The sequence below is a fragment of the Hesperophylax consimilis genome, chromosome 6, assembly GCF_061612785.1.
Source record: "Hesperophylax consimilis isolate HC1 chromosome 6, BYU_Hcon_1.0, whole genome shotgun sequence".
Taxonomy (NCBI): Eukaryota; Metazoa; Arthropoda; class Insecta; order Trichoptera; family Limnephilidae; genus Hesperophylax; species Hesperophylax consimilis.
In genome coordinates this window covers 2,811,628-2,825,362 of record NC_142841.1, presented here as the reverse complement: position 1 = coordinate 2,825,362, position 13,735 = coordinate 2,811,628, and the positions used below count along the sequence as shown (strand labels likewise).

General features: G+C 35.9%; 1 protein-coding gene across 2 annotated transcripts in view; it reads left to right on the top strand.

The window, feature by feature from the left end:
- Positions 1-11,619, top strand: part of LOC149422835 (uncharacterized) — a 54,514-nt gene extending 42,895 nt beyond the window's left edge. For both annotated transcript variants that reach the window (XM_089632307.1, XM_089632306.1), the window contains exons 10-14: positions 2,925-5,418; positions 5,686-5,933; positions 6,276-6,372; positions 6,484-6,653; positions 8,729-11,619. In XM_089632307.1, the coding sequence (XP_089488433.1) occupies positions 2,925-5,418; positions 5,686-5,933; positions 6,276-6,372; positions 6,484-6,653; positions 8,729-8,912 (3,193 nt within the window). In that variant the 3' untranslated portion in view covers positions 8,913-11,619. The remainder of the gene's footprint in view (positions 1-2,924; positions 5,419-5,685; positions 5,934-6,275; positions 6,373-6,483; positions 6,654-8,728) is intronic.
- Positions 11,620-13,735: the final 2,116 nt, after the last annotated feature.

The window sequence follows — 13,735 nt, the reverse complement described above, 5'->3', positions numbered from 1 at the left end:
TATTGTGTTTGTAATTCTCATTTACACCGACATTATTTTTGATAATGCTTTGAAATTTATTTTGTAATTATAATTTTTTTTATTTTAAAACTTTGAGTTTTATTTTTCTCCCAAAAGTGTGAATGTTGAATCAGATTTAGCTACTCTCTGCAGTGATGACTTGTGACTCTTTTATTCTACAGTGCTGAATGAAAACAAAAATACATTTTTTGTATGGTTTTTTTTGTTGTTGTTCAGAAGTCAATTTTTTGCATGAAGATTTTCCAGTATTTTGAGTGCAACACTACAATCAATGAAAATCTTCAGTAAAAAAATACAACAATATATATTTCCCGGTTTTTGCATCAAAAAGTGACACAAAAGCTGAAAAGAACTTAAAATTGACATTTAACGGGAACAAATGACAAAAAAATAAAACTACACTGTCTGTTTTGCTGCACCCTGTACAACCGCAGTGTAAAGATTAAAAAACAGGCCGGTAAGCACCGGGATGTCAATTTACACTGCAATATTCAGGCGATGTCAATTAAGAAAAGAAAAAAAAAATTCATCTTGTAAAAAGTTAAATTTCTTCATAAATCTTGTGTCAATAAATTATTTCGTTACGGAAATAATATAGACATATTCAGAAAAAGTTTTATCCAGTTAAAGTTACGAAACTAGTTTTAGAATGTGATAATTTCGCCACCAAATTTATTGGTGAGTATTAAAATGAGTTGAATTTTATAAATGTGCGGAAAAATGGATATTATTTCCACTGCGGAAAATACATGTATGGAAAAGAAAAAGCTTTGATTTTTCAGCAAAATATAAAGACAAAAATGGTTTTACGGTTTCGTGGTTTTCAGAGAAATATTGTAGTTTGTTAATAATGATTTTTAATTGATTATTGAGTACGTACTTAATATATAATTAAATTTTCCTCAGTTTTACACATTTTCTATTGTTTCTTTGAAAAACCATAAAAAATAGGTTATATGTACTGTGTTTCATTGTTAGGTTGCTTTTTATTAGTTTCACACTGTAGGACTAACAAGTTACTAATGGCAGCTGATTCTCTGTATCCATTCTATACTCTATACCTCAGTACTAATGCTAATTATTCAACCACGTCTTTTCTTTTAGAGCTTTTAAAAACTTTTGGTAAATTCGTCAAAGATTGTTGCACTTCGTAAATCTAAAACATTCAATACAATTACTACATCTTATGAGTATGTAATATTATTGATTATAACTTAACCTCTCAGAAAAGGACTTTTATTTACTTTGTGTTCCTTTGCGAACTGTCAAAACGCGAAAATTTTTGTGTTATTCACGAGTTTTGTTAAAAGCTTCATAACTCACGTTTTGGGAAACGTAGCCTCATTCTAAAAAATGTTTTGGAAAGATTATGAAATTCACTATCGTATCGTTTTGTTATACGTAAATATTTGCGTTTCTAAATATACATTTTCTGAAAACGTCAAAAATATGTAAAAATCGCTGACCATTATTTCAAAGCTGTGAAAAATGTACTATTTTCTGAGTATCATAAAGAAATAACACTTTATATATTGAAGAAATATAATTAAAAACTATTAGTCACCTCAAAATATTAACCGCCCAAACTAAAATATTTTTAATAAATTATTTAAAAACGCAATAAATTATGAACGAACAAGATGACAAGTCCAATCGACTTAGATAATGCACCTCGAAATTCCATAGATATTCTTGAATGCAGACGCGTAGCGTTATTCATTATCGATACTCTGTTTTTTAAATCATGGCAATCCGTATACTAGTGATGGAAATAAATCGATTTTTGTAAAATCTCGCGCGTTTATGTGAAAAGACGTACTAATGTCTTGACCGCTATTATCATATTTACGTCTTTTGACGTTCTAATGTTCCGAGTGGTTAAACAATTATTATCATTGACGTTACAATATATAGAGGCGCTGTAGAAATCTTAAAGTGGCAAGCAAAAAGTATGTCAATTGTAGTTCTTTCGATTTTGTAGTTTTATTACTTAACTGGTAAAAGGTCATGTGCTACCTATAAGTAAATTACCTTAAAAAGTTCCAAAATGCCCTCGTGTGTGATGAGAATGTGTTTTAATTACTCGGCTAACTCTAGTAAAAGCCAAATTATGAAGTCACTGCTATCGCCAACTAAACTTCAATGTTTAAAATAGTCTAATCACTCCGTTTATTTATACGCTTGCGGAAAAACAACATACAAATTAGCAGTAACAACGAGTATCAACAACAATCTCCGGTATTTGCTGTATTATGGCATGGCTCTGATTTGATCACTTGACTCAGGATGTAACTCTAGTCGGCCTTGAGGCAGTATTCGATGCAACTTTTGAATACAAAAACGCTGTCTGGTCCTATTTCATTCATACATATATATTTTTTGAATGTCTAACTTTGTCATACATGAACAACATTTGAATTAAGAATTTACTGGAAACTTAATAGTGTTTCTTATGTGTCACATTTAATCGTAATTTTTTGAGACAATAGTCAAGTGTAGATGTGTTGTAACATCAATGATTATAATAATGTTTTTTTTTAACCTTTATGTATTAGTTTAAAAATTGATTGAATGTCTCAGAACAGGTATTGTATCTATTAACACTTGTCATTTGTAGTTTGAAATTTCACCGGTTTGGCTTTTATATTTATTTTACTTTGAAATTGATTTGTGACCTTTCACATTAACTTTAAGTTCGAGTCATCCTATTACATATAAACAGTATGACAAAATAGTGAGAAGTTATTTAGAAATGGGTAAATTTTATGAACAATGACTACAAAGTCTTAAAAAGAAAATCATTTTCAGTAGAATATGTAAAATTATACAGATATTTAGTTAATATGTTATATTGAGCGTGCAAAAATGATATGTTTTGCACATAATATATGTCATTTTGACAGATCGGGCTCAAGTTCATCAGGGAGCTATCAGACCATGCGGAATACAATGTTTGCCTACACGGGCCGGGAGAGTTGCGGACCCTCCCTGGGAGTCATCAGCGAGAAGTCTCACCAGGAACACTCCACCCAGGTCAGCGACTCTAACCAGCATCTCCACCACCAGCAGCCCCACCAACAGCCTGATCCGCAGGCTTACAGGAGACAGGCGGCTGCCCCCAAAACCCCCGCCAACCTTATGAGTCGAAACTTTAACACAAATAATGAAAACAAGAAGCAGCCAGTACCTCAGGCTTCTCCCCATAATGTTAACCCACAAATATTTTACACCACAGATAACCAATTTCACAAAGCTAGCAGTAATTATAATGGCTACGCCGCTCAGCGAACCGTTGCGCAAGGATACCAAAACTCGGGCCAACATATGCAACAGGCTGCGGCCAATACTAACGGAATATACCAACACCAACAGGCGGCCTACCAGAGTCCGCATGCCAGCTATCAGAACTCTGGGTATCAGAATGCTCAGCACGCCCAAATGCCTTACCACTCCGGGTACGCTCAGGGCATGCCGAGTCCTCAGGCTGACTTCCAGAGCCCCCAGCACCCCATGCCCTCCCCTCAGCCCGGCTATGCGTCCCCCCAGCAGGGGTTCTCCTCCCCCCAACAAGGGTTCACCTCCCCCCAACAAGGGTTCACCTCCCCCCAACAAGGCTTCACCTCCCCCCAACAAGGCTTCACCTCCCCCCAACAAGGTTTCACCTCCCCCCAACCCGGCTTCCCCAGTCCCCAGCAGGGCTACTCCAGCCCCCAGCAGGGGTACGCTAGTCCCCACGCCGGCTATCCGAGCTCCCAGCACATGTACCAAGCTCAGCAACAGCAACACGCCTACATGAGTCCCCATAATCCCCAGGCCGGCTTCCAGAGTCCCCCTCAGGTGGTGCAGGTGCAGGGCTATGCCAGCCCGCACCCTGGCTTCCAGAGCCCGCAAAGCTCCCACCAGTCCTACCACCACCAGCAGCAGCAACAGCAGCAGCTGCAGCACCAACTCACCTACAACAGTCAGAGCAACAACTCCCTCAGCCGATCTCAATACGCCAATCAACAACAGCAACAGCCTCAAACTAATTATGCAAATGCTAATCACTCCCAGAACTATCCAACCAATCAATCTTACATGATGCAGAATAATTCCTATCAAGCTCAAAGCCAACCTAAAGCTCAGCCTATGAACACTTCTTACAATAATTATCCCAACAACCAGTCGCAACAAGCCGCTTACTTGAACTATAAAAATGTCCAAAATTCTAGTGTAAATGTGTCCCAACAACATTATGCTGCTGCTAACAATGTATCAAACCAGATGCATCCAGAGTATCAAAATAACTCTCAGGCAGCTGTGAATACCTCTCAGTACCAACAATCTCCTCAGCCATCTTTCCACAATCAGAGCCAGATGTATACCCATGCCGCACCTCCTGCTCAGAAGCCCACCCTCGTAGTGAATACCTCAGTACAGATGTCCCAAAGCACACAGCAGACCCACAAACCTCCTTACCAAAGTCCCACTTCCAAGCTCAGAAGTGTGCGCCACGAAGTACCACATGTCACACCCAAGTCCACTCCTCCCCCCACCGCTACCTCTCCCGCCGTGAAAACTGGATTCTCAAACCAGTATCTGAACTTCATAACGAACTCTCGTAACGAACCAAAAGACAATGCTAATACACCAAAGTTTAACAACAGCCCTAATATCTCGCAGAAGATGCACAAGAACCTTTACGTATCTAGTCCCGAACAAGGTCAAGTCCCGCCTACCACTGATCTAAATGCATCAGAAATATCTAAAGAAAATTCCTCCGTTCACACCTCGGCATCTAGTAAAAACAGTATTTATAACCAAAGCATAGCCGATAAGCAAAAAGATCAATCCAAGCGGCAATTAGATTTCGAGCACAGAGCTGAAATACAATCCGAAGACAGCAGAGACTCGGCTAGCAAAGACAGTCGCATGTCTTCTCGCCAATCAGTGCAGTCCATGAATACGGACAACTACCAAATGGACGTTGACAGCGAGAGTTCCATGGATTGCCAGAATGTGACGTTTAAATCAAATACTTCCAACACTTCCGTAGCGACTCAGGACATTCCTAGACCGGCAACTGTGGTATTCCCTAAAGTTATAGATCCATTCAATAGCGAATTGAACAACTCCCTGCTCCAGTATGTGAAGTTTCCCAACAAGAATCACATTGACGGATACGTGGAGGTGCCAACTGTATCCAAACTGCAGCCCATCAACGTCACTCAGCTGGGCACCACGGATGGGAGTTATTCCGTGGAGAAGCAACTCGGCAAAGGTGCATTTGGCTTTGTGTATCGTGGGATGGACCATACTAAAAATAAACCCATCGCTTTGAAATACCAAAAGCCCGCCAATCCTTGGGAGTACTACATCTGCAAAGAGATTCAAGCAAGAGTCACCGATCGTAATATGGTTAGTAATTTTTTTCTTTTCTTAACTTCATAAACGCTCATATAAAAATTAAAAAATGGTTGAATACTTGAGTGTTACTCATTTTGCTTATTTCCTTCCGCCTTTCAGAAATATTTATAAATAAATATATTTTTTGATTGTGGTACAACTTGCATGACATTAGCCTACAATTTTGAAGCATTGTACAAAATAAAATATAAGAGCAAATTCTAAAATCTGAAAGTTATAGTTAATTGAGTATGTATTAAAACACCGTTACAATTGCAGCTTTTTGGCTACATGGACATTGACAAGGCAATCATCGGGCGGAACGCTAGCATCTTTGTGTCGGAGTTGTCCAAGTACGGGTCGCTGCTGGACGTGGCCAACAAAGTGCGCATCGCCACGGCCAAGTGCATCAATGAGATGGTGGTCATGCTCATGGCCGGGGAGCTGCTGTCCATTGTGCACTATCTGCACAAGGCAGAGATCATACACGCCGACATCAAACCTGATAACTTCCTCCTTATGGCTATGTAAGTTTAAAGGAAGACAACATTCTTGGCTTGTCAAATATTTAACACTTAACACCATCATTAACACTTGTGTTCCAAAGGGGGAAACTACATTTCCCCCAAAATGGGAGTTTTGTGTGAAATTTAAGTTGTTTTTTTTTTTACATCAAATACTCTGTAATTTAGGTAATCCTAGAAAAAAAAATTTAAGATTTTAAATAATATTCATCAAATTCTAATGAAATTACTCTCCCCTCCCTTCTATGATTTAAAGTTTTTGAATGTCGAAAAATCATATTTTTTCTATTGATCTTTCTGTTACGTGGTGTATTTATTTCCATAACATGCTTCTTTTGTCAACAGACCACAAATGCATTCGAGGCATCCATCATTGCAGCTAATCGACTTGGGATGCGCCATTGACATGTCTCTTTATCCCGCAGGAACAACGTTTAGAAAGGTTTGTCTCATTCAAAATCTTATTTCCCATATTTCAATAATAATTATCAAGTCATCTTACATCATGTGCAGCTGCAATATAGAAATCAATGTCATTAAATGCTATTCTCAGGTAATCTCCACGGACGCATTCACATGCACTGAGATGAAAGAAGGACGACCGTGGACATACCAAACTGACCTGTATTGCTTGGCTGGAACAATCTTTCTGCTCCTGATGGGAAAATACATGCAGACAATTAACTGCGGTGGGCAGTGGAATGTTGAGAAAAAATGGCCCAGGTAATTCACTCACCATAGTTATTATCATCATAGTACTCTTTCTTTAAAAATTGTGCACTTTATAGTGATTTGTTTTTGGGGATTCATGGAGCTGGGCTCGTAGAGTGTGAATGCTTCACGGAGTAGTGGCGCAGCGCTGAGCCGTTATCTCACTCGCTTTCGTGTATTGTCCTTTTAAAACCCTGTAGATTGTTCCACATGGTTCAGGTATTATTTATTTATAATATTATATGGCCATGGGGGCTTTACATACGCATTTATGATGTACATAATTCCTAGCATTCTTGAGTTCAGTTCTGTAGTTTGGAGTCCAATATATAAGATTCACAAAGAAACACTACTGGAAAGATTCCCGTCATATTTAGCGATAGCCCATGGAACTTTACTAAATTTCTAGAATCTCTTGTTTTGACTTGACTCTATTTGACTCAAACTTTATTTTCTATTTTTTGCTGTTGTTTTACACACTTATAGCCTTATCAATAAATGTTATGATTATTTTATACAATTGATTTGTGTATATTGTGTAATTGATATAACCGTTTATGTAAAAACCTTACTAATAGAAACTAATATTTTCTCATTGAGTTTCGAAGTTTCCAAGGTATTTTAAGGACGGGTGTTTTCACAGAATTTGAACAATTTATCAAATTTCAAGGTTGATTTTCAAGTTCTGTGAAGGTTCTATTCAAGTATTATTCAAATAACTGTCAATATGCCCCGAGGCCTGAAGGGTTAAGGAATTTGCGAGAAAACTATTACTTCTCTTTTTATCTCGTTCACAGAATAAGAAATTATAAAAAAAAATTAAATTGCTTTTAATTCCCAGAAAAAACAAACAAAAAATGCATGCATGGGATCGTTATTTTTATTATCAGATTGTTCAAATAGAGTTAAAGTTTTCTTTTTTTATTAGTTCCAAATCAAATCTGATCTTATACAGTCTTTATTCAATGTGTAACTAAAACACCGTTTAACTGGGAAAGTGATTTTTTATTAGTATGGATGTTATTGTTTTATGTTTACACTTATGTTGTATACCATTATTGAACTGTCGGTATTTATTTATTTTTTGTTTTTTTGTAAATGTTTTTGTTAATCCTAGGTTGTTTGCTTAAACTATGTAAAATAAAAAAATTGTAAAAATACAGTGCAACAGTTATCATGAAGTATTTAGCTAATGCAAATATATACATACTAGTTGTACCCCACCACGTGTTGCTGGGCTCAGTCTGTCTGTGCAGATAGAGAAATAGTAACGCATATTGCTTTTATATGCAACAGATGGAGCTGTTTTTCAAAAAAACATATTTTTACCTGCCACAGGTGACATCTGTATAATATAGGTATTTTAAAACACACACGTATTCGAATGCAACTTTGTGGCAAAATTTCAAAACAATCGTTTTTTTTTATTTATATAGATAGATAAATGTAGAACCCATGAGAGATACAGAAGAATAATATTATGTTTATTAAAAAAATATATAAAATAAGATGCTCGGTAGTTAGTGGGTGTAGGTACATATGTCCGAGTCCAGATGTGGGACTGTCAGACGCTGTTCACGTCTCTCAGTATGTAATAACAATTAAGGACGGGTTGTTTCGGAGAATTTGAACAATTCATCAAATTTCAACGTTCATTTTCGGGTTCTGTGAAAGACTTAGTCAAGTTCTGTTTTTATATCATTGTAGGCTAGTTGCTTGACAAAACTGAAATAAAAACAGAACTTGAAAAAATCTTTCACAGAACTTGAAAATGAACGTTGAAATTTGATGAATTGTTCAGATTCTCCGAAACAACCCGTCCTAATACTTGGATAATTTGAATGGCGCTATATTTCTAAAATATCTCCTGATTTAAAAAGAGTAACCGTTCAATTGATTCGTGGTACGGTTTACCGAGAGTCGTACGAATACGACTCATCAAAAAGAGCTAGCTCAACTGTGCGGCTCGTTCATGAACGACTCATCACTACTATGTAAGTTCTTCCAGTTGCTAGAATAGTAGTTCCAGGTAATACAACGTTCCAGATAATCTTTATTTAACCCATTTCAATGAAACTATCTTCCAGGTATATGAAAGCTGCGATCTGGGACAAGCTCTTCATCACGCTCCTGAATGTCAAGGATAGTTCTAATTTACCAGATCTCATGTCCCTTAAGGATACTCTGGACGATCACCTCCGTTGCTCCGAGGGATCTCACATGCTGAATAGTCACCTGAGTAATATTGCAAATGTACTTAACTCCAGATAAAAGATTCTCGTCTGGTATCAAATATGAACCCCTGTATTTTACTAGACGTAATAGCTAAATGTATTAGCAACAAGCAGTGATCTAGACCTTATAGATTGGCCCTTAATAATCATCTGTGTTTTGATTAACATTTACACCGCATTCCAGATGTATGTAATTGATGGCCGTACGTGACATTATTTTTTGGCAGTTGTAACTTTTCTCTTAAAACTGACGCATACATGAATCATCACGCTGGAAGCACAAATTATTTAAACATTGTTTGTTGTTAACGGGTTTTAAATTAGATGGCAAAGTTATTGCACAGTGGTGTAGATTATTTTTTGAATATGTTTCCTGACAATTTTTCCCACACTATTATACATTTACATACATCTTCTTCCCCTTGTTGTACCCATCGTAACGACAAGGCGCCTGTTCTGTGCTACTTCAGCGGCCTCAGTTCACAGCAGGCCCAGTCTCCACGGAGTTTCTTTTCCCAACGTCTTCCCTTTGGAATAGCGCTTGGAATTTTCTGGCATTAATACATGCCCAAGCCACCTCAGTTGCGACTTTTCTACAAAGTATTTATTATTTTCTCTTGATGGAAGTTGATTTGGTTTTATAATATATTGGGAAATGCCTGTCAGTGGTCTCGCAATGGGGTGTTTTTTTATAGCATGAGGGCCAATCTATACATTCTATATCTAAGGCAAGATGATTCCATAAAATATGTATTATCAGACAAAAATATGTTTATTATTGTAAAAATATTTTATTATAATGTTTTGTAACAATATTGTGCTGCAGCTAATCTTCATTAACGTGCCGGTAGATAGATTGCGCTAAATGTATTTGTATCTGTTAGGAAATTACGCATTTCCATACAAATCCTGTTTCCCCTTTTTCTCTCTGTACGAAATATTTATTATCCATGGAAAAAAATTTTACATAATGTTGACACTAAATTTTAAAATATTGTTGGCAGATATTTCATCAAAATAAAATGACGTGCTAATATAGAAATGGGAAACGGCCTTTATATTGGAAGACTGCCTCTTTCCTTAGTTGCCGAAGAACAGTGTTAACAAATGCATATTGTAACTTTCACAAAATAATTCTATTGATCCTCGTCAAACTTTCACTGCGTAAAATTCCTTGGATGCATTAACCCGTTGACTGATAAAAACACACTGTCAAATTGTTAAATGTTTTATAATTTTGATGATTTGAGATTTTCACGGTGAAAAGTATTATCATGATTTATTTTTGGGGTATAATACCTATTGTCGGGCATAAGACCAAAACGCATCGAGCGAGCATCATTTTGGCTACACCAAAACTAAACGCCTAAAACCATATTCATTTAATTAATATTTACTGAAATACCGTCCCTAAGAGGATTGGAGTGCGCAACGTGGTATCGTTTCTACCTACGTAAACATACACTTCACCACAATCTACACATCTTCCCTGATGATGGACACTATTACGCTGTCCGAAAGGTTGGGATTTCTAATGGAAGGAGGAAGCGCACTACGGCATAATATCCCAAAAATAAATCATAATAGTATGTATTATAATTTTGTTTGTTTTGTAAGTACATATTATGTACTGTCTAAACCATGTTGTCAACTTACCCAGTGATCTAATTTCTGATATATATATCTTTTTGCCTGTGTAATTTTTATTATCGCTACTACTTTTATGATTATATTGAGGCCTAAACTGCTCTGCGAACCGTTGAAACGTAACCAATAGTATTTATTTAGCCTTATGATTAAGATATTTAAGTCCATTTTGTATTGAACTAGATAAATAATTAATCACATTCAAAGCCATCAGTCGAGAAAGAAACAAAGAACAAGATGTTATTATAAGATTTTTGTAATACATAGAAACCATATGAATTAATTTAATACCTTCAGAATGGAATATTGCTTTATGTGTTTCCATGTAAAAGTTTTTTTGTTAAACTTGGGATCTTTTTAATTTTAAGTCTACCACTGAATTGCTGTCAACTTGTCGTTCTGACTGGATTAATTACAGTTTTATTAAGTGCAGGCGGGCCGCGCTACCAATGTTACTTAAATCGTTTTTAATAACATGTAAATTCCTGAGCCGTTCCATTTTATCTCATGGTCCAGATTTTATAGAAAAGAAACCAATTAAAACCATAATAATCTTTACTTTCCGTGAGTTTTTAAATATATATATACAGGGTGTCCGGAAACTCGTAGTACAAGCGGGAAACTGGTGAATCTACATCACATTTGGAGTCGATTTTGTAGTATATATTTTTTTTATTTGAGCTTTCGTTATCGAGTAAATCGAGTTTGAAGTTGATTTTTTTTTTTTTTTTTAATCAAATTCTTATAAATTATTACTGAAGATCAAAGTACCCAACTAATTAAAACTATTTGAAAGTAAAAAAAAATGAAGAAACCCGGATTTGAAGCATTATTTTGAAATCACCCTTCATTTAACCCGGTGTAATCATAAAATATTTCTACTCTGCAGGATTAAAACATCTGTTATTCAACCCTAAACACCAGAAAAAAATTTAACCCTAAAATAGCCGAAAAATATTTTTTTTTGGTTTTTTTTTTTTTTTGAAAATGCTCAAATCAAAAAACTTTATGTTTTTTTGGGTTCCCCATGTGGTGTAGATTCTCCAGTTTCCCGCTTGTACTACGAGTTTCCGGACACCGTGTATATATATTTATTTTTTTTATGTTTCCTTTGGCAACTGTTTTATTTATGTTATTATGATTGAATTGACATCATTTTTACGCCTTTTAATGATGACTTAATGCTGTATTTATTCAACTTTTTACGACTCTGTGTGACTGCTTCCATTTAGTTTATATATGGCATCATCTTTTAGTAAATATATTTATAATAGTAATGAAATGTTATAAAAATATGCTTTTTATAACATTTAACGCTTGTTTTAAATAAACTCTTCAACATTGTGTAAAGGGGCAATTGGACTTTATAATATCATTGGTGTTATTTGTGTTCCTTTCAAACATGAGTCTGCAAAAGCACCATTATGCAGTTATGAGCGATTAAAATGATCGCATTTGAAATTTTCAGATCTTCTAATACGTAATGCATCTACCACTGTTATGTGGGTCTTGTAATTATCCAAAATCCAGAACATAGTGCATTCGTTGAATTGTAAATTTAATGAATAGCTTACTGGGGGGTGAGTCTGTATCTTTTGCGTTAGTTACGTACATATAAACTCCTGGGTAAGTCTTAAGTATGTAACATGTAACTCATTTAACTCCGATTTGACCTACATTAGCTAACTCTGAAATATGAACTCACCCCTCCCATGCCAGTCGTTGGCTGCTTTATGGTTAATGACTGGATGACTTTAATTTGTTTATCAGTGCTCCTTACAGCAGCTACAGTCATTTTTGTACGGTTCATCATACTTAAAAATCAACAACAACACCGACCTGGCAAACCTCAATATTAAATTAAAACTCGTAACTTGTCCTTGAAATGACCTATGTAATTACACCCATAGTTGTGTACAGATCTAAATACTTTACTATGCAGGTGGTCTAAGTAGGAACTAATGAATGACAAATTGTTTTTGCACTTGTAGCCCAAACAGTTCCGCTACCAGCTACACTTATACTGCCGCGGTAACTAAAAACACAGTGTTTTCCTTGAGACTTAAGGGAGGAGGCACTGTGTTTTTATTTACCACAGCAGTATAACTATACATCTATAAGTAGTGTTCAATCGTCTGTCTATTGGGTTGGCTATTCACTTAACAAAATCGGCATTACGGTGATCAAATTGTATTTGATAAAAATGCTACAATTATTATACTTTAACAATGTAATTTAGTTTTATTTCCATCGTCCACTCTCACTTTTGGATGAAATGTTATTTTGTTTTAAAAATGCATTTAGTATTAATTTGACGGCTGATTAATGTTTTTGAGCAGTCGGAGTACTGCATCACAACACTGTAAGATAATGATATACTAATAGTCGACTGTATCATAGCATATTTTTCTAAATATTGGAATTCCGCCGGAATATTAAAAAGGTCACTGGTGTGGACTTGTCTTCATTGCTAGTTGTTTTTTTTTTTGTAAGATATTTCTATCATTGTATAGAGAATAGTGTATAGTGATTAACAATTTTATTTGTAATAAATTATGTTTTCATCAATTTTCTTGTTTTTCTTCCTTTGATTTTTCTGAAAACTTACCATCCTTTTTCTTGACTCTCTCCTCTACTATCGGAGATTGGCTTCAATCACCATCCTACCACAATTGAATTTGTGCAAGTCACGCTGGTTTCAAAGCCAAATGAGAACAATTTAAAAGTCTGTAAATCACCTGAAGGGTGCTTCATCCACAAATCTTAGGTTTTCTATCTGTGTAGTATTACCAAAAGAGGATAAAGGCTTGAGGAGGTATTTATACAGCGGTAGATTGAGTATTAATTGTTGATAACAAATTTGGGAGGAGGGTGTGGGTACTAGAAGTGTGTCTTTCTGACTGGAATGAATCTGATTTCGAATTTGAATCTGTCTAATATATAGACCAAATTGGGATTCACTCTCACTTGTTCCACTGTGGATGGATCTGAAATGGACGCCAGAACCAATAATGCTGGTTGACAGAAACATTTTTGAATAGGATAGTACATTATCTCGTAGTCAAAAGATAGCAAGAAGCATTGCTTTTTACCTTACCATTGCTGCATGGAGTAAATTTGCCTTCCAGCAAGCTCACGCCAACGGCAGTCCGTGCGAATTGGGGTTGCCTAATCTCACTGGCTACAGACGGTTGGGAGCAGTTGGAACTCCTG